The sequence below is a fragment of the Triturus cristatus genome, chromosome 3_1, assembly GCF_964204655.1.
Source record: "Triturus cristatus chromosome 3_1, aTriCri1.1, whole genome shotgun sequence".
Taxonomy (NCBI): Eukaryota; Metazoa; Chordata; class Amphibia; order Caudata; family Salamandridae; genus Triturus; species Triturus cristatus.
This window is the reverse complement of record NC_140583.1, coordinates 462,163,251-462,187,465: the sequence shown is the minus strand read 5'-3', so window position 1 is coordinate 462,187,465 and position 24,215 is coordinate 462,163,251. Positions and strand designations below refer to the sequence as shown.

The following is a 24,215-nucleotide window of genomic DNA, read 5'->3' as shown; positions in this document are numbered from 1 at the left end:
TCCTGATTCAGCAATCCATCTCGCAGATGTTGCAACGTACATTCGGCTCATCATGTTCTTCGCCGTCTCTTTGGCGACCTCATCAGCAAACGCATTTCCACGGCCAACATCATCCGTAATCTTTCGATGTGCACTGCATTTCACAATCGCAACTTCATTCGGTAGGGTCAGAGATTCCAACAGGTCATTGACTAACTGTCCATGTTGGATCTTAGTCCCATGGGACGTGAGAAAACCTCTTTCTTTCCACAGACGTCCAAAGCTATGTGCTACGCCGAAGGCGTATTGGCTATCAGTAAACACATTCACTCTCTTTCCCTCAGCTAAAACACACGCTCTTGTTAATGCAATTAATTCTGCAGCTTGGGCAGAATTCTGACTCACTCTTGCGGTCTCAACAATCGTACTCAAAGTCGTAACTGCATACGCGGCCGTCACATCACCATTCTGTAGTTTAAAACATGACCCATCAACGTACAAAGTGCCATCTGGATCGAGTAACGGAGTATCTTTTAAATCAATCCTACCTTTTGTCTCTTCCTCAGTTCTAAAACAACAATCATGAGGCTCTGAATCACTCGACTCTTGAGTAGTCGGCAACAGCGTTGCTGGATTCAATATGTTGAATCGCTTGATCTGAATGTGACTTGCCAAAAGTGTCAGCTCATAACCTGATAGTCTAGCACTGGTGAGGTGTTGAGTTTTCGTTCGATTCATGAGTGTATCCACAGCATGTGGAACCATGACTACTAACATGTTGTTCATGACTAGTCCAGCAGACTGTCGAATAGACACTGCAGCTGCTGCTGTAGCTCTCAAACAACTTGGCAATGCTCTGGCTACCGGATCTAATGTGGATGAGAAATACGCACAAGGTCGCTGTTTGTCACCAAATTGTTGCGTTAAAACACTCAATGCACAACCTTCTCTTTCATGGACATATAAAGTAAACGGCTTACTGTAGTCAGGAGTACCCAACACAGGAGCTGAACACAGCGCATCACGTAAGTCGGAGAAGCTCTGTTGACATTCATCAGACCATGGCAAAGGGCTCGGAACACCTTTTCCAGTCAGGGCTACCAATGGTTTTGCCATGAGAGAAAAATTTGGGATCCATTGCCTGCAGTATGATGTAATACCCAAAAACGCACGCACTTCTCTCTGTGTGCTTGGTACAGTCATCTGCGAAATTGCTTTGACTCTCTCTGGGGTCAACCTTCTTCCCTCCTTTGACTAAAGATGACCTAAATAGGTCACTTCTTGGCAACAATATTGTAGTTTAGAAGGTGAAACCTTGTGATGTAAGTCTGACAAATGACGTAATAAAGAAATTGTAGCTGTTTTTCAAGTTTCCTTGTCATCGGCGGCCAGTAAAAGATCATCTACGTATTGGATCAGAGCAACACCAGGAGAAAGTACAAGAGCATCTAATTGACTTTTCAATGCTTGGCTGTAAATTGAAGGGCTCTCACAATAACCTTGTGGGGCGCTCTTGAACCTGAAACTGCGACCACCTAAGGAGAAACCAAAAATGTCTCTACTTTCCTCGGCTATCGGGATGCTGAAAAAGGCATTCTTCAAGTCGATTACCGTAAACCATGTGGCTGAGGCAGGAATCAATGTCAATAATGCAGTGATATCTGGTACCACAGGAAACTGCGGAATCACTATTTTGTTAACCTCTCTGAGGTCAATCACAAATCTGTAGATCGGAGATTTGGAAGGGTCAGTGCGTTTCAAAATTGGCAGAACAGGACTATTGCAGACATTTCCTCTAGTTTCCTCTATCACATCTTTCTGTATTAAGTCCTTCACGATCAGTAAAAGTGCACGTTCACCTTCATTTGAAATCCGATACTGTGGAATTCGTGGGAATCTAACATTCGCTTTCAGACTCACCACATAAGGGGGAATTTCCAAAAGACCTACATCATTAGGACCAGTTGCCCAAAGAGTATCAGGGAGAGAACGCAGCTCCGGTGGGAGCTTATTCATTGACAGGTACATTGGAGAAATGACTCTCTTACCCAACGTGAGCTGTACTCCCGAAGGAGAACAGTACAGTGTCGCATGAAGGCGTTTCAACAGATCTAAACCAAGCAGATTTTCATTACAACCGGTCGTTAGAATGAGGGGTGCTTCTAGTTCGCATGGCCCAACAGAAATTGACAAAGGACTAGAAACAGGATTGTGGACAGGGGCGCCTGAGAAACCTACTGAAGTGTTCGTTAAGCCAGACAAAGGTGCGCCAGGGAGTTTCGCATGCATAATTGAACTTTTTGCCGCACCAGTATCCAACAGAAACGGTTCGACCACGCCTGATGTAACTACTGCGACATAAGGTCCACTCTGATCAACTGGAACTGATACTACTCCCTCTCTTTGCCTGTGGCTGTCCTAGTACTCGCTTTTATGAATCTCTTCATTATTTTCATAATAATCCTCAACATGATACTGTGAAGATCTACCAAGTTGCGTAGATTGTACATTTCGCTGATCCAAATAATTTGATTGGCGATCAGCCTGTGGAGTCATTGTACCACGTCCTCTACCTCTAGGAGCTTGCATAAACCCACCACTACTTCTCTGAGCTGGGACACCATTGGTTTGTGCGTGCAGTACTGGACACTCGTTCTTATAATGACCCTCCTTTTTACAATAGGCACACTGATTCCATGCTAACTGTTGTCGGGGAAGACCATAATCGAATCTTCGGGACATCCCTTGCTGGAATTGTGGCTGTTGCTGAAACTGGGGTCGCTGCTGTGAATCTGACTGATTTGAGCGAGGCGGGTACGCCTGTTGCAAAAGAACTTTAGTTTTCAGATCTTTTGTCTTCTTTTCTGACTTTTCCTTCTCTTCTTTCTCTCTATTCTCGTAATACTGAGCAGTTGCAAGTATTTGTGCTGTCGTCGACACTGCCCATGCACTTTCAGAATCCTTGTTTCTAAGCTCAGGCAGTAAATTAAACATGAACTTGTCGACAAACAACCTCTGACCTCCCTCAGTACTCATATCTTACCCACTGTGGTCTACGAAGGTCTCTTCAAATCTAGTGAAGAAATCAGAGACGCTTTCGTCTTTCTTCTGCTTGCATGCTGATAATTTATCCCAGTTGACCCGTAACGCTGGCATCAGGGTTTTCATCAGATTGATTATTCTACCAGGTAGAGCAGCAATCAGAGGCTCAGGTTTAGCACCACCAACTTGTTGCGCGTCTGCCGCTATAATAGCTGCCCAATCACCTCCTAAGGCGACTGGGTGGTTCTCTTGCCGGATCTTGGCCCATATAGGTTGTGGCACTACATTACCAAATAGCATTTCGATGTCTGCTAAATTCATGACACACGCTTGAACTGTCTGCGTTAACTCTTTATAATATCCAGCAGGATTCTTACGCGGGTCTGGTAACGCCTGTTTTACTGCTAATACTTCGGCCCGCTTCCAAGGGATGTGTATCCACACTCTGTGAAAATGTGCCGGAGCAGCTGCAATACCATTAACCGCATCAGCTTGAACTGCTTCGCACCATATGGGTGGAACTTCCCTCATCGGATATTGACCTCGTCTTTTCCTAGTAATCGGAGAACCATCAGAACCCCTTAGAGACTGAAGAGGAGAGTCATCCCTATAAGCTAAAATCAGTTCTATCGCTTCCCTTACTTCTGAACCTATCACCATTCCTGCGGCGAACTTTTGCTGAATATTTATCAAATCAGAGGGGACTGATCATCGTCCCATTCCTCACGCACAAGAGAACACATCACGTCAAAGACATAACGTTGAGTTGGTTCATTCCATTGCATAAATGTATCTGACACTCTTCGTGTATCATACTTCGCAGCTTTCGACATCCACCTAAGAGCTGTCGAATCTAACATTTCTCGTTCCTGGGGACCAGGAAACTGGCTACGTCTCTGTGTAGAGTCAGAAACGGGAGTCCCAATTAAAGACCTGTAGAGAGGAGTTAAGATATTAGTTACAGAGTCGGTTATTTTCCGACGAACAGAAAGCGGAGTCAGAATGGTTACAGAGTTCGGGAACAGGGCAGCCGGAGCAGATGAAATGGTAAGAGTGGGAGTAGCAGGTAAAGCAGTTGGCGAAACGATAGGCAAAGGCGGAATAGGCAACCCAGGAAGAGGGGGTGCCGAAGGAACATTAACCACAGGAAGGACAGGAGCTTGAATCGAAGGGAGTGGAGCAACTATTCCAGGCTGACCAGCAGCTGGCTGTACAACAGGTAGTAACTGTGGCGCTGCAATACCCTGTGCATACGGTGGGGGTGATCTCAACAGATAAGACAACAGAGGATCCTTTTCAGGGTCCTCTATCGGCTTAGCAGGACAAGATGGCAAGACAGGGTAGCATTTGTCAATCGCCAAATTATGTTTTCTATTCGCCATCTCCATTGCTTTCTCAGTCTCGTTGACATGCAACTGTCTAGCAGACTCCATTAATGTCAACCCTTTCTCTTTCTGTTCCTTCTTCGTCTTCCTAATTTCTCTCTGTTTGGCTTCTTTACGCCACACACGAAAAGTCAAACATTGCCGGCCGGGCTTTCTTTTTAAACAACTTCATTTCTAGATTGTCTAGAATTTCAATTTCAAAGCTACCATGCGGTGGCCAACTAAGGACACCATCTTTTCTGGTATAACGGACCCACACTTCATTATAAGCGATAGGACCTACACCATGTTTACAATAGAGCTCATATGTAGGAGTTCCAATCGGAGGAACCGAACACGGATCCTCCAACCGGGAATCCCCGTTGCAACTTAACCAGGACAGGAAACAATTACTACTGTTAGTCATTATAAACTAAGAGCAGATTCCAACCAAAATGCGCAAAGAACTTTTTAGGCCTACCAAATGAACCAATACCAAAACAAAGATTATCTTAACAAGAGCAACCAATGATAATCTACGAATTCAAAAACAAACGTATCCAGAGAGCAAAACAAGAGCAACAAAGCACAACCAGACTGAGCGCAACCCACTTAATACTTAACTGAAATATGGAAGACGTCACCAAGGAGAACCCGTCTACGTCTCGCCGTACTAAGGTCTGCACCTCGGGTCCAAGACAGGGCGACAGTCAGGGCAGCGGTCCTCTGTAGCCGTCTAGGAACGGGAACCCTCGTGGAAGAGATCGTCGGGCCACTTTTACGACATACAGGGATCGATGAAGCGGGGTACCTCCCTCCGGAATCTTCACACGAAGCTCCTCGAAATTTTCAGGCTTTGGACCGGTACCGGATGACGTCGCCCGACGTTGGGCGCCAATTTGAGGTTCTGGATTTTAAAAAGTCCAGAGGTGTCAGGGAAACAACACCCAAAGACCCCTGAGTTCCTTCCTGTCTCGGTGCACAAATAAACAGAGACGCGGGCTTCTCGATGGTGGCGTCAGAGACCAAGGTTTATTTACTGCAGGGACACAGAAGTCATAGGAACCACACAAAGGCAGAATCTACGAGACTGTTCAAATTGCAAGAAGTGGGTTGCTCCTTAAATACACAAAATATGTCTTTAGGCAACATTACACGAATATTTTTCATGCCCAACCCGGTATCCCAAACAGACAATAAACATACATCAAACAATAATTAGTCGTAGGTTTTCGGTATTCGATCAAGTCTCCTTGTCAGTTTTCCATTCTTTGCCCGATCCTCCCCATCATAAAAATCGTATCCTCCCCATTGTAAAAGCCCAGAAGGAGAGGAGCAAAGCCAGGTGTAAGGGATTGAAAAGCAGGATAAGAGGTGTTTATGGATCGTAAACGGGCACGGCTACCGTATTCGGCCTCTCAATCAGGACAATGGACGCGAGAACTAGTATAGCAGGATTGGCCTCAGGCAGGGGAGGCAGCTTGATTCTGCCTAGTCACGCAGCGTCAGCTTCCTCGGGCTTGAGCTTACGTGTCCTTAACAAGGTGATTCTGCCAGGGTCATCGCTCGTCCATTGACTATGTGAGGGCAAGAAACAAAATGGGTGCCGTATCTAAAATGGATGCCATGAAATTACAACAGAATGCCCTATTTCTCAGTGAATTCATGCTCGTAGTGCGGCGAAAACACTGTCATGCATACAATGGATCATTTACGGTTCACTGGTACCAAAATCGTGTCAGTACTACGATACCGACTACACGGGCTCGGATCGCTACAGAACCTCAGGTCTGGGTCTGGGCTGTCATTTTTCTAGACATTAATTTTTTTTAACAATTACATGGCTCCTTTGGCCTCCTTATTTGAGTCATTTGGGGTCCAGATAGTGTAATACACAGACAATACGCAGCTTCTCACTGAAGCATTTAGGATGTCTAAGAAATGTCTGACAGCTGTTTTGCAGTGGATGCAGGCTAGCAATTTACAATGTAATGCCAGCAAAACTGAGAATTGGTTATTTGGCTTGCCTCCACCTATCTGGGATAGGGAGTGCTGGCCAAGCTGTGTTACCCCACCTCCCCCTCCAGCCATGGTAGCTCAAAGTTTAGGGGTTAAGATCATTATCAGCTTTGTTTAGGTCCACAGGTGTAGACTGTGGTCGGTTCCCATTTTAGGCTCTTAAAGTCTGTAAAGAAATGTTTGTATCTGCTCCCTATTCAGGCACAAAACACAGTGATATATGCACTCATAACCTCATGTTTGAACTATGCCAATGCACTACACAAGGACCTCATCCTATTTGATGAGGAGGTTTCAGTTGGTTCAAAATACGGCAGCACGGACGCTATCAAAAATCCCTAGGCAGACTCCTATTGTCTCTTATTTAAAGGAGCCACATTGGCACCCTATCAAGAAGAGAATGCAGTTTAAAATTTTTGTTCTGCCCCACAGAGTCTTACATGGGACTGGCCCCAGCTATCTTTCTGTGTGGATTATTCATTACCATCCAGCCAGAACCATCCGTTCATCCAAGGCTTGGCTTGCCCTTGTACCATGAGTCAAGTGGAAAGAATAGGGTGATGCGTCCTTCTCCTACCTTGCTGCTTGGGCTTGGAGTGCCCTTACTCCAGGCCAGTGACCATTGAAGGGGGAACTGCTTAAGGCATGCTCTTAAAACCTGATTATTCAAGTCAGTCTTTACAGGGTAATCCATTGTGCGAGAATTTATCTGATGGTCCTTCAGTGCCACTCTTGGAGTATCCGTGCACCTTATAAATCTTTGAATGACTGATTGATTGATTGATTGATTGACTGAATGCTTAATTGACTGTAGGGACACTAGGCATTCAGCTACTGTCTGATGAATGTAATCTCAGGCCTTGTAAATACAGTTTTTAAAATAAGAATGTTCTGGATACTGGAACAGTGGGCCCAATTTTACCAACTGGTAAAATTGTGTGCTGATCTGGTGACAGACAGGGGACCATAAAAAGCTCCCCGATGCCAGCCCACAGTCTCTCCTGCCCCCTAATGTCCTTCCTACCCATTTACCACTTGTTCAAAGAAGGTGGTAAATGGGACTGGATGTGTTCCTGGAAACATAACATAACACAGTAGTTCTCGAGGAAGACAACTCTCTTTATGTAAATAATCATCCTGTCCATCTTTACCTTTTTGAAGGATGACGGCATATTATTACTGGGGCTGAGCTCTGTGAGTAGAAGTAAGCTCCAATCACTTTAATAGCTAAAATTGAAGTGGTGGTTATACTTTTGCATGGAACTACATTTTTAAACAGTTGTTATGACATTTCTACAAATAGTTTTAGAGAAGGGGGGCAAGAAAAACATTTTAGGTATGCATATTTACTAATTTGAAGAGTTTCTGAAGTTCAGTCTAGTAGCCAGGAAATATTTTTAATATTATGTATGTGGAATGGAGGGGGGCGTGGCTTGGTAGCCAACGATGGCAGACGCGTGAGCCTGCTGCTCTGCACCGGCCGGTTTATCATCCTGCAATATCCGGCACAGACCCGGCCTGTGACAGAAAGTGAAACGTGTCCCCAGACCAGGGGAGACACAAGAGGTGCGGAACGCTGCCTAAGCACGGGGAGAGACCAGACAGTCCGAGTTCTGAGGGTTGAGCGGCGAGCCTGTGCTCCCAAGATGGCGGTCTTGGACTCTCGATCTGCGGAGGCAGGGCGGCCCTTTGTGCGGCGACTGGCCCACCTGATATTGAAGGTTCCTGGTGCTGCCTGATTTAATGCATGGAGCCTGTGGCCCTGAGGTGGGGGGTCCACCTCCAAACTGAGGGGCCTGCTGACAGGCGAAACGTCCAGGATGACTGCGGGGGAACGGCAAATCCTGATGTAGCCCCGGGAAGGCCTACGGAACCTAAGGACTTGTATGCAGGCCTCCCCCAGCTTGAGAAAGGAGCAGTGAGAATCAGATTGGACAAGCTGGAGGTTGCTGAGGCCTGACAGAGGTACGGTGAGTGTGGGCGGCCCCCATGGTGCGGTGGACCCTTAGGCCTGACCCCCCCCCAGTATCCATCTCCTGTGCGACACTCCGACCCACACCCTGAGCCAGCCGTCGTGCCCTGACTGCGCTTGGGGAGAGGTGATGGGGTCAGTATTACCGCCCGTGTCCAGTGCGAGTTGCTGCTGGGTCTGAGCCACTGTGGAGACGCACTCCTACAGGGGCCCAGCTTGAGGCGGGTGGGGTCTGAATAATCGGAGTAACTTCCCTGGCCCCCTCTTCTCCTTCTGCAAGTGAGCCCCCTCATGACTGGTGTTGTGAGCTGACTTGAAGCCCGGCTGTGCTGCCCAGGGCCCAACAGAGACTTTGGACTGTCCTGAAGGACTGTCCCGCTGTGGACACCCCATGAACTGCTTTTCATCCGTGCTGTGCTGGCGGATTTGGGCCACAGGCGGTGGTCTGGGGCCCGTACGGTGGCGGCTAATTAATGGGGCTGACCCCCGCCTTGCTGGGGGACTGACGGCTTGAACATGCACAAGTGGCCTTAATGTGGTCTGCTGAAATTTGACCTCTGGTCCTGAGACCACCCTCAACTGCAGCAATACCCCAGAGAAGGGCGACCCGTGAACACAACCACAATAGTTGTTATTGGGTCCGCGCTTTGGGCCCGAGATGGGCAAGGCAAAAGCCCAATTAACAGGAGCACCAGCAGACCAGGAAGATGATCCCATGGAGCAGAAACAAGGGAAACCTGGGTCTTCACTCCCAGCGAACCCAGTGCAACAGCAGCTGACCAAAATATTAGAGGCCATTGCTGACACTAAAGCAACACTGCATTAGCACTGTGTCAGTGGTGCTGGGGCTCCTCAGAGTGGAGCATCATAAGTTAGCAGAGAGTCCTCGATTGCTGATCGCCACTCTACACAGCAAGTACTGTGGCTCCAAGTTGCAGAGCTCTCTGATAAAATCTGCATGCAAGAACACAGGGCCAAAGACGCAGAGGGTCACAATAGAAGAAATAACATTAGGGTGGTGGCCCTCCCTGATGAGGTGAAGGTTGGGGACATAATCTCCTTCCTTGAGCTCTGACTTTGCACAGAGGGCTTGTCGACATTCTACACTATTGAGAGGGCTCACCGTGTTCCGGCCCATCCGATAGCGCCGGGCCACCCCCTCTCCCACTTCCGGGCATGCCAAAGCTTCTGCATACAAAGACGGAGACATACTATTGCACAAAGCATGGACTGAAGGCCCATTTGTAGTAGACAATTGCAAAGTCTCAATATTCCCCGATTAAACATTCAGAGTCCAATAGAGATCAAAGTCCAACAGAGAAGAGCCTCTTTCTTTGAAGTCAAGAAAGCCCTACAGGAGGAGGGTCTACAATATTTCTTGATGTTCCCTGCCCACCTCCGCATAGCATTGGAGGGGAAGACGCATTTTTGTGAATGTCCCAAGACAGCGTGGGAATGGCTTGAGGCCTACTGGTCTGGGGTGCTCCAGGACCCTGGAAGAGATCCAGGAAGAGGTCCAGCGGGGCCCACCGAAGAAACCAAGTCCATCTCGAACCAAGAGGAAAAGGGCTGGGGCCCTTCAGGTGGTGGCCAAGATCATGCAAGATAGGGAAACTCTCTCAGAGGCTGGCTCCAACTCGGTGAAGGAGACTGAGGGATCAGACTCGGATTCCTATGCAACATGCAAAGCCAGAGGTACCCCTTGAAAAGTAATTTGTGTGGTCTGGAAGAAAAGGGGGAACAAGAAATACAAATATATATCAAAAGCCTCCCACTCGACCAACATTTATTTACTCAATGGCTAAAATTAGCTCATACGGGCTGTCCCTTTGTTATAAATGTGACTGAATACAACATAAATTCATTGGTTCATATATTTTATTTTTGTTTTCAGTCTTCTTTTATAATTATATTGCACTAGTCGTAGACCATTTTTTTCATTTGTATTTTTTTCATCTGTATTTTTAAGCTGTAAAGACCATACATTTTCTGTGTTCTTATATACAGTGCAAATCATACATAATTCAACAAAATGACAGTTATCCTAAAATGTGCAGATAAAGCATAATTATGCAATATTAAACATACAAATTGTCATGTTAAAGCTTGTCCCCTTCCGTCATCACAAGTGAACTAACCTCACATACAGGCATCACATACCAATCATACACATACACACATCACATTCATAATTTTCCTGCTTTAAATGGCTTGCAAAATATAACTCATGGCGAGAATTTTTCTTTATTTTCCCTGGTTGTGCCGCCAGCTGGAAAGTGATCAGGCCGACGCACGTTTCAGTGGATAATTCAACTTGAATCGACCTTCATCAGGACCGCTTATTTTCTTTAAATTAATGCAGCGGAGGTTGAAAAGGGGATCAGTAAGCTAAAATCTAATCAATATGGTTTTGCCAATGGCGGGACCAGGTGTCCAATATGGGCGCCTCTGGTGTCCAATATGGGCGCCTCTGGAGATATTTTTAATTATTTAGCATGTTCTCATATGTTGTAGAAGTTCCTACTGGAATGTTCTCTTTTAAGTTTTCAGCGCTCTTATTATAGAGTGGCTCCCTATAATGCAGGTGTTGCATGCTTTGAAATAAATGGGCCACTGTTTTAGTTTAAGCAGCTGTGATGAATCCAATTTTATTTCACCTATTTGCGCTCAGTGGATGTCATCGTGTCTTTCTCGATTTCCGTGTGGCCACCGGCCCGCCTGCTCAAAAGAAAGAGCTCCTCCCATGGGGAACGTGTCACCCTACCGATAGTTACCCCCGGGACTGAGGATGATATCATTTGAAAAAAAGATCAAGCAAGTACAGTGCCTGTTCCCCTCATGATGGGCTGCGCCCTACCTAGCTGGTCTATGGTCTGGATGGGCTTTATTGAAGTCTGGACTGGTGCGGCCTGTGCGAGAGATTGTTCCTTTAAGGCCTGGCCTTCCCCCCTAGAAGGATCACTCCTTCATCTAGTCTGGGTCCTTTACCGAGACTGCTGGTTTACCTACAGTTTAGGCGTTAGGCGTCTGGCTGTTGCCGGGCTGCTCTGGGATCGCGTAAATGTTGACTGTTGGTGTTTTTCTTCTGGTTTGGTTTGCTATGATTGCAGGGGTGGTAATGAATCCTTTATCTGGGAGTGGGATCGGTGGGGATACGGGGATGGGCTGAGTCTGGAAGTCTGTTTTCAATCATGGTATCCGCACATCACAAATTGAAGTTCCTCATGTGGATTATAAGGGGTATGGGCTCAACAGTTAAGAGGCATAATGTGCACAGATACCTGAGACAGCGGGGTGTACAGGTAGCCTTGCTACAGGAGACTCACCTCCTGCAGGGGGAGGAGAAGAAACTATGTAGAAGATGGCGAGGGCAGATTTTTGCGACCTCTTTTTCAGCATACGCCCGGGGTGTGTTAATCTGAATATGGGCAGGGGACCCCTTCGAACCAGTACGTACCTTGATAGATAAGGAGGGCAGATATTGGTTGCTTACTGGGAGACTGTCTGTCCAGGACATTATGTTTGGTAGTGTGTATGCCCCTAACCAGGACCAGGTGACCTTCCTCCATGACCTCCCAGCCCAAATAACCGACCTGACAACAGAGACCATGATACTAGGGGGTGATTTCAATTGTGTGGCTGATATCTCCTTGGATCGTTCTTGCCCCCCCCCCCCCCTTGCCTGGTACCCAGGCCCTCCACACAGCAGCGGGATTTCGTGATGTTGCAGGAGATTTGCGAGGATATCACCAACATGGCCGGGATGCCCTCTGTTGCCCCTTTTATTTGCCCTGTTGATCAAACCTCTAGCCGCACTGTTCCAACAGGGAAGTGAGGAGATGGGTCTGGTGGTGGATGGGTGAGGCTATATCATCTCCCTATATGCAAATGATCTCCTGATTAACTTGAAGGAAGCTGTGGTGGGCTCTGGCACGGCACTATGCCTTCTGGGACGGTTTGAGCTCCTGTCGGGTTTATGGGTCAATAAAAACAAGACTTACCTGTTCCCTGTGGCTGGAGCCCTACCACGACCCCAGGATCTCCCTGTGGATCTTAATTGGGCACACACCACCTTCAAGTATTTGGGAATTCAAAAAGCAGTTAATAAGTAATACAATCAATGATGTGGTATCAACATTCAGCCCCCGTCAGTGCTGTGAGCAACTTATAAACCCCTAATATATACCACAGAAAAGTTTCCCCCGAAAACCCCCTCCCCACATTGGTGCCCATAAGCCCTTATGTCTCTATAAACCTTTACGTATTATACTCTCGAGGGTCCCCTCTGTTGGGTCAAGGTTGTGGGTTAGTCAGGCGCTGCAATTTTAGATATCTGGGGCAAGTGAGTTCTGTGAATTCCTGTGTTAGGAGGGAAATAAACGTCCGCCAAACTCCCCTACATGTGTTCTCTTGTAGTTTGAGTGTCAATGTAAGCCTCTCGATCCCTAGTAGATGCCAGATACGGTGGAGCCACCCCAGTCTAGTTGGGATTCTATCAGGTCCCCAGGATCATTGGTGAGCAGCCCCCAGTGCCAGTGCGATTTGTCTACCTCTCTTAGATTTGAGGTGGAACGTCAGCTGGTTGGGGAGGCCCAATTCCACATAAGCAAGGAACCGGGGGAGTTGAGTGTCAAAGTATTGGTCAATCTCTATCAGGATCTTTTTCCCAAATTGAGACAGTTTAGGGCACTCCCGTAGAATATGCAGAAGTATCCCAAGGGCGTCATGACATCTCCAGCACTTTGCATTTCGCTCCGGATTTCCTCTATGAAGGCGAACTGGTGTCAGATACCAATAGGTGGTGATCTTTGTCATTGTTTGTATGCTGGATTAGAAGCTGTGTGTCTTGCACAATAAAAGATGTCCCACCATTCTTGAAGGGATAGCTCCCACCCCAGGTCCTGCTCCCATCTCAATTGGGCCGCAGATCTAGCATCAGGGGATTTATCTGACAGCAGCTTATATAGGTCAGATACTAGAGGCATATCTGATTCTTTGCTTAGTAGCCATTTCTCGAAATTAGTCAGTGGCCGTTGCGCTGCCTCCTTTATCTCAGGCTGCATCAGTCAGTACTTGATCTGGAAAAATAGGAATCTCTCTCCTTCAGGGATATCATTATCTCTCCTCAAAATGTGAAACTATATAGGGCCCTTTAGGTCAAAGAAATGACAGATCAAGCTACATCCCAGCCTCAGCCACTCCCGGAAAACCACTGTGTTCATTCCTGGAGTGAAGTCTGGATTCTCCACCACCGGGAGAAGCGGGAAGGGGAAAGACGAGAGGCCCCCCTGCTGGCCACAGCATCCCAGACTCGGAGGACAGGGATACATTTTGGGTGATCGGTACGGCCTGGCCAAAAAGGGGATCTTCCAAAGGGATGTTCTGGCTAATGCTCTGTCCATGAAAAGCCAGCTTTTCTCCGATTCTGAGCGTGAAAACTCTACCAGGAACCTGATCTGTGCTGCTTGGAAGTATCGCAAAATACATGGGATACCCAGTCAACCCTCAGCAGTTGTCTGCCAGGTGAGCTCTCTCTGCATACGCGACTGCCGGATCTCCCAAACGTAGTTTTGGAGAACGTTTTGTAGGGCCTGAAGTGTCCAAGATGGGGGCCACAACGGGAGTGTTACAAAGGTGTACTAGATCCTGTGAAGGACTGACATCTTTAAGACTGCGATCCTTCCAAGCCACGACAGGGGGAAGAATCGCCATCTCGCAAGGTCAATCTGCAGTTTGTTAACGAAAATGTGGTAATTTACTTGTGTCACTTCCTGGATGGTTGAAGCTAGGTGGATCCCCAGGTACAATATGTTCCGCTCCCATCGAATGGAAAGAGTTTCCGGGCGATTAAGTCTTTCGTATCTCGCCTTATTGTCAGACTTAGCACCTGTGATTTAACTAAGTTGATTTGGAAGCCTGAGACCGCCCGAACCTCCCCACCGCCCCGTGAAACTCCGCCAGGGACTCCTGGGGGTTATCCAAGGAAACAATCACATCATACACATATAGGGTATGGTTAGGTGTTCCTCTTCCCCAAAATGAATACCTGTAATCTTTGGGTCAACCCGGACTCTGCACGAATGGCTCTATATAAAGCGTGAATAATAGCGGGGAGAGGGGGCACCCCTGCCACGTTCCATGCTCAATGGGGAAACTCCCTGATCTCCTGCCATTTACCCTGACTGTCCCAAGCGCAGAACCTTTCTCCCAGTCCAAAGCTTTTCAGTACCGCAGCTAAAAAGGGCCAATGGACTCTGTTGAAAGCTTTCTCTGCGTCTTCAGAGAAAAGCATCGACTCAGGCTGGGAGCAGGTTGTCCTGTCTATGAGATGGTGGATCTGTTTAATATTATCTGAGCTTTATCTGCCAGGAATAAATCTAGCTTGGTCGGGATCTACCAGTCCCGTCATATAAGGAGCAAGTTGCATCACTAAGATCCCTATTAATAATTTCGCGTTCACATTCAGAATGATAACGGCCGATAAGACGCGCTCAATCGTTTGTCTTTTCCGAGTTTTGCTATGACTACCACCAAGGTTTCCTTCATTTGAGGGGGAAGTGACGCTGAGCTTGAGATTGCATTGAATACAATGGTGAGGAGAAGAGCCACTAGATTACAAAAGGTTTTGTAAAAATAGGCCGAGAAGCCATCTGGACCTGGAGACTTATGTGGTTCAGTCTAGATATAACTGCGATTACTTCCTCTATCCTTATGGGGCTATTCAGGCTCACCGCTTGGTCTTCTGTCATGCCTGTCACTTAGTATTCTCGAGGTACTCAGATATCGTCTGTGATGAGAGGTCATGCGCTGATTACAAGTCTTTATAAAAGGACCCAAACCTCTCTGCCACAGCCTCATCCCCCACCACTTCCGTCCCGTCTTCCACAAGCAGGGCCTCTACTATGTTGGCCTGCCGCTGACCCCTGAGTTTATTTGCGAGCAGTCTCCCAGGTTTGTTCCCTCCTACATAAAACACATGCTTAGGACGGAGAAGCGAGTATTCCGCTCTAAATCTAAACCCGCAAGTTGTTTTCTAACCGCTTCTAGTTGGCGCCACACTCTAGGTGCCCTGGTACAGTGATGTACGTGCTCTAATTGACGGATTTTCTGTTGTAGCTGCATTCAATTGTCGTGTGTATCCTTATTATCTGCCGCGGGTATTGCAATCAGCTCCCCTCTAAGTACAGCCTTCATCCGGTCCCAAATTATTGCAGTCGGGGTCTCCAGAGTATTGTTAACATCTAGGTATCTATGGATCACACTCTCTGTTTGCTTCACTAACTCTGGCCTGTGAAGTAGGGTTACCTGCAGTCACCAGGTGTGGGGCCGTCGTACATTTGGGGGGAGTGCAAGGTCCAACAGGACCACTGAGCGATCCGACAGGGATCTAGGTTCAATTTTACGGCTCGTGTTGCTGCAAGGACTTCCCTAGAGCCAAGGAAATGGTCCAGACTAGCATAGGATTTGTGTGCGTGGGAGTAAAATTTATAGTATCTAGAGTTTTGGTGCAAACTCTGCCAAACGTCCCTCAACCCCAGCTCCTGTAGCCCATGGGCAACCCCTGACCAATCCCCCTATCTGCACCCTATCTCTGGGTCGAGCGGTCCACTACATTTTGTAAAACTAAATTTAGGTCACCCCCAAAGATCACCCATCTATCCTGTGCCGTCAGGATGTCTGCTGCAGCCCAGTGTAGGAACCTCTCCTGTCCCTCGTTAGGGACGTATACTGATCCCAGTACTAGAATGTTGATCAAAATGGACTCTATATCCCAGGAGTCGACCTTCAGTCTCTGCCACTTTTGTCCCCACCTTCTCCTGGAAATATTTTGAGAAGAGCATTGCCACTCCAGCCCTCTTGTGTGGCAAGGAGAAAAAGAAATCCTGTTCCAGTCCCTGCAAAGCAAGTGGTTTCCTGGAGGAGGCATACCTCTGCTTGGGGCTGTTCTAGATATGAAAGAATTGCCCTCCTTTTGACTGGATTATATAAACCCTTGACATTTAAGGTCAGTACCTTAAGGCTGTTTGCAATTGATGTCATTATGGGGGTTCCAATCCCCTCTAATCCACCCTGCTAAACCTTCTTACATCTTCTCCCCTCGACACCCAGTGAGGAGCCCTCCACTCCGTGGATAGACTAGTGTATATGTTCCATTTGTCTAATGGGCACCCTATAATATTCCCCAAAACCAAAACATTAACAACAAAGAACCATAATCCCTGGATCAGAGAAGGAGAGTAAAAGTCCATATTTCTACTAGTGGTGATGTCTCTGTGTGAGAACATGGCCAAGTCAGCTCAATCTCTCCCAGTCTCCCTGTCCCTCCCCCCCGCCCACCGCCAAGCTCTTCACTCAGGCCCGACACTTCAGGCAGGATCATTGGAGGCAGTATCCTCTGCCAGTTTGTCCAGCAGGGCTTTCCTCTCAGATGTAATGGTAGCTCGGTCTGGGCTGGACACCCTCCGTCCCGAGGGGACCTGTCGTCACTTCCAACAGCCATTCCCCCTGGCCCCTGTCGCAGTTCCTCTGAGGCTTCTACCAGGAGCAATGCACATGCCGCAGACAGTGAGCGAACTTGATAAAGCTGGTACTGTCAGCGTAAAATCAGCCGGAAGGGATGCCACCAAGAGTAGGCCACTTTCTTCTCTCGCAGAAAGTTTGTTACTGGGCAGAATTCTCTCAGTTTCTTGAGTGTGGAGGCCGCTAGGTCTTGTAACAGGTAGAGGACCTGGCCCCGGAATGACAATAAGGCCCCTTCTATTGCTTTCTTCAGGATTCACTCTTTCAGAGTGAAGTTATGCATGCAGTTCAGGATGTCCAAGGACCGCGGTGATCCGGGTCCCCATCGTCCGACTCAATGGGTCCTGTCAAGTCCAATCTCCGATTCAGGGATGTCTCCTAGGATTTGCACTAAGAGCTCTGTAAAATAGGCCTCAATGTCGCCTCCCTCGGCATCTCTTGGGGTTCCCCTAATGTGAACATTGTTGCGTCTGGACCGATTTTTATAATCCTCCGCATGTGCTTGTAAGTGCAATTACTGATCTGCAAATGATTTCCTGCTGCAATTGCATTATGTCCTCGTCCCTAGAGGTTTTGCATCCTTCAATGGCGTTAACTTGGTCTCCAATGTCCCTCACCTCTTCGCGTACTGACCGCCAAGAGATCCTCCCTCAAGTCTGAGTACAGGGCCTCCAGGGAAGGACTGGTGACTGGGGCCTCCAAATGCTCCGCAGCTGGTGAGGCAGCCCTGCTCGGTGTCGTCTGGGGGTCACCTTGAGAGCCCGATTGCGTTAGTAGCAAATCTTTGATTAAAACCCCCTTCTTGGCCCTCGCCGCTGCGATCTTCTCGGGACCACCAAAGCCAGGCCCACCTGGGGTTGCCACTGTACCGCTTCGTGCACGAGGCTGAAGTCTCCCACTCTCTTGCTCGGAACTGGCCACATGAGTGTTGCACTTATTATGATTCTAGCTGTATCCAGTAATTACCGCTACAGTTTCTACCGATGGTGGCTCAGTGTGGACCCACATTCCGTCTGCCACGTTGTCTGCGAAAACCCCAGCTCCCAGGGTTCTCTCGGGTCTCTAGGCTGTTGTCTTCCTATGAGGCGCCCTCTTCACTCCACAGGTGCTCCCTTGTTAGGACCAGGGTACATACGATTTGTCTGCCTACTTGGCACGCCTCATCGGGCCACCTACTGTCTCTGCCCTTCTCTTTCACACTGCTCACTGCCTCCGATGGCGTGGGTCCACGCGTCTTATCCGCCCACCGGGCCCAGGCATGTAATGCGGGGATCTTATGCCGCACCAGGCTTTAGACACAGTCTCATATGCCAGTCGGAACATTGCTGGACCCATAGTGCATTCTCAGGCGTCTCTCGCCTGCCTTGTTTTTGTCCGCTGAGGCTCCGCTGCTAAACAGTTCAGACCTAGGCTTTTCGCCGCCTGCTCTGCCTCGTTGTGCAGGATTTTGATGCTCACCGCCTCCGATGGTCCGGGTCTGTCTCTCTGCACCTCTCACCGGTTTTAGGCCTTGAGGCTGTCAATCTTGTGTCCTATGAGGGCCTTGTGTACAGACCCCATGACAATCAGGCTGCCATAGGCCCCGGAGGCAATTCCCAGGCCCCGCTGGTGTCTTTAATCTGTCACGTCTCTGTGCGGGAGGCTTCGTTACCGGGCAACCCGGGCTTAGGTCGCTTGGCGCCAGCTTCGGCTCCCTGCGTCATCCCCACTGGTCACCGTCTTTGATGGCCCAGGTCTGTCCGCCTCACCCTTTCTCCGGGTTCTCGTGTGTGAGCCTTCACTCTAATGTCCTACAAGGCTGCTGATGTCGCCAACATCTTGGTCCGGCCGCAGCCAGACTCTGAGGGGAGGTCCCAGGCCCTGTCAGTGACCCCAGCTCATGGCATTTCAGTCTGGTGAGGCTCAGTTGCGGTGTAGCCCGGGGCCGCTTATCGTCCGTCGCTGCTCCTGTGCACCGGATCATCTCAGCTCTCTCTCCGGTGAGTCTGGAGCTCCTCTGCCACCCTTCTTGCTGGTCGCCTCACCGAGGGAAGTCTAATAGTAAGGCGGTGGGGAAGATCTTTTCAGGCCAGGACGGAGAGACACAAGCCCACGTCTTACTCCATCGCCATCTTGGCCATGCCCCCCATCTTTCACTCTTTTGATGGTGTGAGAGAGGGTAATCTGGACAGGGCTCTTCGGTCCCTTGGGTCCTGCGTTCCTTTTTGGTGCTCTTTGCTATTACCTAACTTAGCCAGAATTTCCCTAGCTAAAATTGTTATGCAACCTCTCGATATCAGTGTCTACAGGATGGTTTCGAGAACTGGACTCCTTATTGTGGGATCTTATTTTGGGGGACGGACGGCAGAGGGTTTCATTGGGCACACTAGGGGTTTAATTGGGGACACTACAGCGTCCCATGTTAGAGTGGGGCTTAAGGGTTCCGAATTTCAAGTTCTATTTCCAGGCTTCTCAGATGCAATGACTAGAGCTGTAGTTGGAGGCAGTAAACGGGATGCTCCGTCCATCACCACCCCCATTTTTGATGGAGCCTGGAACACACCCTAACTTATTACTAGCTAAGCTGCTCGATCCTACAGTGATAGTCCCTTACCAGTCAATACTGCAGACAGCGGCCTTGCAGTGTTGAAAACCCTGCATGACCAAAATGTCCGGGATGCCTTGATATGTCCCGGTGCTGCCCTTGGTTGGTTTGCACCATGGCGACCCACGGTCCCACTGTCAAACAAATGATAGCTTGGACAGAGGCTGGGCTGGAGACAGTAGGGGACTGCTACCAGGAGAAAGGTTTAGCCCCCTTTGAGGATCTAGTTGAAGGCTATCACCTTCCACCTGGGCTGTTCCTGCAGTACGAGGCTCTGGTTCGTACTTTTGGGGCACTGTGGGGGAAGGGTCAGGAGGAACCCGAGACGCATGTGCTATTACACTCACTACTTACATGAGGAACGGATGGGCACCAGGTAAAGTGGTTAAATGTCTCATTGATTAGAACATCCCTTACTCCCTTACAAAAATTGTGGAGGTGATGGGAGACGGTCTTAGACAGAGATCTTACTGACTTGGAATGGGGCAGAATATTCTAGCATCCACCAAGAAGGTTTCTCATAACACGAGGTCCAAATATATACAGTTCAACTTTGTTCATATGACTTATATGACTCCCCATCGCCTTCAAGCTGCTTACGGTGGTGAAGTACGTAGATGGCCGAGATGTTATCACAATAATGCAAACTTTATACACATGGCCTGGGCCTGTTACGTGTTGCGTCCATTTTGGGACGAAGTATTAACAATGATAAGTAGGTAGTTTGGGTGCACACTCAACTCCACGATCAAGGTATGCTTGCTGGGGCTTTTTCCCTTACTGCCCAAACGGAATGTGGGAAATAGGTTCATCGACCTGGCCATGGCCCTAGCTAAAAGGAGGATAGCAATGTCCTGGAAATACACCAATGGGCCACTGATAGGGATCTGGAAACGGTATGTTACCTATTGAGCTACGGGCAAAGGGTAGAATCTTAATTAGGGAAGAGTCGAAAGGACTGAGATGCCATCCCATAGCTGAGCATTGGAAGAAGGTACTAGACACCTGGGAACATCCGATGTAGGCTCATAGCGGTGAAGAGAGGAGTAGGGACAGGAATGAGTTTAAGTAGGAGGGCACTTATGTGGCCTGAGAACCTAGAGTGCGCATGGCTCCTTGTCGAGACGCCCAGACATTGGGAGGCCATCGGAGTTGGACTCTATGAGATCTCGGTGGGAAGAGAGAAGACAGGGATGGGGTGCCCCTCCTACTTATCCGTGTCTCTCCCCAGACCTTCTTGTGTGGCTCCACGATCGTAGTACATAACATGCTGGCCATAGACTTAGCAGGGAACAACTAGAGCTATCCCTTACCCCCCTTCTTAGGAACTGACTCCCTCAGACAATTATCCTGAACTACAGTGTTCACCACCCCAATGCATAGGTTAGTTTGAAGGGTTGATTTTAGTTTTTAATTACCAAACGGATGGGGTTTCCACAATCCCCTTTCTGAGCTGGGTTGATTAATCTTGAAACTGGTGCGATTTTACAAGTCTCAAGTTGTACTGACATGACTTTTACCAAACGTATTGGGGATATTGAGTATTACTGTAGCACTGTATAACATGTTTTTAATGGGTTTAGATTGGAGTGTGCCTCCCAATGCTATACTAAATAGTATTTTGAAATAAGTCATGTACAATGCTGGTATCCTATATGTTCTCTTGCCTATATAATAAATACCAATTAAAATATGTTTGACAAAAACAAATGAATTTAGGTGGAATTTACTTGAGGGCTGTTATTGTTACAGGTAAATAATGTTTCCTTATGCTTCTAAACTATCCTAGCCAAATTCACTATCTTTAGGTTTTATCCACATTGAAAAATAAATACAGAATGGAAAATAAATTGTTCCCTGACTGTATTTATCTTTAAAAATCAGTAAAAACGGAAAACAGGGAGCCTCAGTAATAATATGTAAGATAACTATAATACAGTGACACTGTAGAGAGTTTGTAGACATGATATAATAGGAAGGTGTAGCAGGTGGGTGAAGGTAGTGTAGCTTTTTTTTATACAAGAGTGAGGGTGCTCTTATTAAAGCATGTGAAGGTCGCAGTAGGTCTTACAGGTGAGTTGGTTCCCGTATGGGTGAAATTTTCAGTGCTATTTCTTATTACCTATACAATCTTTCCAGTCAATAGTGGCTCATCATTCTAGCCAAACTGTAATCCACAGGTCTGGAAACATTGGTAAAGTCTTGCATATTAACTCTTTTCTTCACACTCTTATTAAGACGCCTGGAATAATAACATTAAAATTTAAATAAGATCTTGTATAACTAATGAAAGCACTAGTGAAATCTAGCCAAGACGGATCTGCAGCTTATACTATACATAATATTATTTTTCATTGATGTAAACAATAGGATAGTAAGCACACTAGACGTGCACTGTTCTGTATTTATTCCTTTTTATTTAGCACAATATATGCCATTATTATTTGAGCATCATATAACATTACATATAATCATCTATAATATATAAATAATTCAATGTACACCATTAACACCAGCAATATAACAAAGAGCTACAGAAACCAGTAATAAAAACTATTTTGAAATAGAAATGCCCATAAATATTAACATTTACATTAATGTTACCAATCCTAACAAGTTTTCTTTATTTTTTCCAGACTTAACCAACCACTACAACGTAGGATGGAAATCCACACGAAGATTCTATGTTTGAATGTCTGTTACATTTGGATTTGATAGACCCCAAGCATATTCATTGTTGGCATCAACAAAGTCTGTCTCAGTGTACTTTATTTACATTAATCTCTGTTTTATTTGCCTAGCTCACGAAGTGCCCTGTCAGTGAAATTTATTTCAAATTGTCTGGTTGCATACATCTTGATTTGCAGTGAAAGTGAACTATAGCCTTGTATAACTTCAAAAAGATGAATCTGAAATTTAATTCACCTTAAACAATTATCTTCCTTTATGTAGTTACGTGTTTAAGTATGTTAATATTTATGAATGAAGGAATCTAATAAGCTGGACCTAAATACAATATATCCTTAATGTATTTTACAACATTACCCCATATGTAGTACACCATTAATAGGCTGGTCAATGATGTGTTGGGATGATAACATGAAAGTAACATATTTTTAAAGATATTTTAAAATGTTCAAGAGTTACATAATGTATACTGTATAAGAATAGCAGGTGTCATGCCACCTTTACAAAAACATTTAATTTAGTTGGTGTATGTTAAGCAGGTTATGCATACAGTATGAAGTATATTTTCATTGTACTGACGTTTATTAACCTGACCCAGTGGATATTGTTCCAGCAAAGAGTGAGATACATAAGGAAAAATACCCTTGCATTTCAGAGTTGCAGAAAACATGTTTGAAACAAGAGACAAACATGTTAGCTTTGGCATATAAAGGTCTTTCAATTTTTTGCCTTATTAAGAGTGATATTGGTTGAGTAACACAAATCTAAACTACTTTATTATAGGTTTTATATAGAATAAACAACGTGATTCTGAAAATATAATGTTAAACATTAATAACTTTCAGAATTTTTCTTTTATTCATTGGTTTTCTTATAGGAATAAATGTAGTCTTTTAAGTGAGCATTCCAAATAATTATTTGAGGTTCCTAGATGTTGTTAATCTTGGATCATTTTATTTATGTATGCCAGCTTTTATTGTGAATTTGTATATGTAGTCTATTATTCGTTATATTGGTATGCTTGTCTTTGAAACATTTTGCAATGTAAAGGTTTGTAGTTGAAAAATTTACAATGCACAGCAATATTGTTTTTAAAGAATAATGTTGAAATCTGTAACAGAATAAAGGTTTAAGATTGCAAGCAAATAGGCTAAATCATAATGCTTGCGCAGAGGCTTAGCAAAGAATTAAAACTTCACCTAAACTGTTTAAGTGCCCTATTTACAAATGCTTGAAAGAAAGAAACATACTCACTGTTAACAATGGTCTTCCATTGTGTGATTTTCATTAATTTTATTTCCAGAAGCCATCAGTAAACAGACACCTACCTAAAGCCAACACTTTTTTTTTAATAGTGGCAAGTAGAATATAAACCTAACTTGAATAAACACATGGACATTTTAAAAACCTTTTATTCGAAAACAGGGAAAAAAGGATATAAGGTTAGATGGGCAATAGGCTCCTTGAAGAGGAAAGGGAGACTGTCCTTTAGGAAGTAATGTGCACCAAAATCCATAAAGCAGTATTGGCAGTTAGGCTCAGTTAATCTTTTCTCTGTGTGTAGTAAGGGTCCTAGACTGTCGCTTAGCCCTTTCAGCTTTAATACCTGTATTTATCTCTCAGATGTTGAAACCGTTTTTGTGAAGACGTGGTGCATTTTTTCTGTTTTGTTTAAGCAAATACATTCCCACTCCTGAATAATTCATTGACACCATTCTTTCTCTCTAACCAATGTCCCTTCTGTGGTGGCAAAAGGTAATGGTACAAGACGCACATCCTATGCAGTGTTTGTGTTCCTGGCAGTCACACATTAAGGAGATGTCATGTAGGAGACTAAAAAGGCAGATAGGTGACTTGCCTGTCTGAATATCTTGGCATTTATTTGGAACCATACAGAAGAAAGTGCTGAGCACACTGACTGATCTTTAGCCTCAAGCCAGGATATGGCCAAAGGGAGCTATGCCTTCAGCTCTGATTTTGTTGGGACTCACTCTGATACCTGTGGGCAACCAGAGCACATAGGAACCAGTCCCACGATCTTCAGCAC

The 24,215-nt window shown here is 46.3% G+C and overlaps 1 protein-coding gene across 2 annotated transcripts in view; it reads left to right on the top strand.

Annotated features, from left to right (window-relative positions):
• HDGFL3 (HDGF like 3) overlaps positions 1 to 23,314 on the top strand; it is a 241,104-nt gene extending 217,790 nt beyond the window's left edge. For both annotated transcript variants that reach the window (XM_085644279.1, XM_085644278.1), the window contains one exon: positions 22,117 to 23,314. In XM_085644279.1, the coding sequence (XP_085500405.1) occupies positions 22,117 to 22,122 (6 nt within the window). In that variant the 3' untranslated portion in view covers positions 22,123 to 23,314. The remainder of the gene's footprint in view (positions 1 to 22,116) is intronic.
• Positions 23,315 to 24,215: the final 901 nt, after the last annotated feature.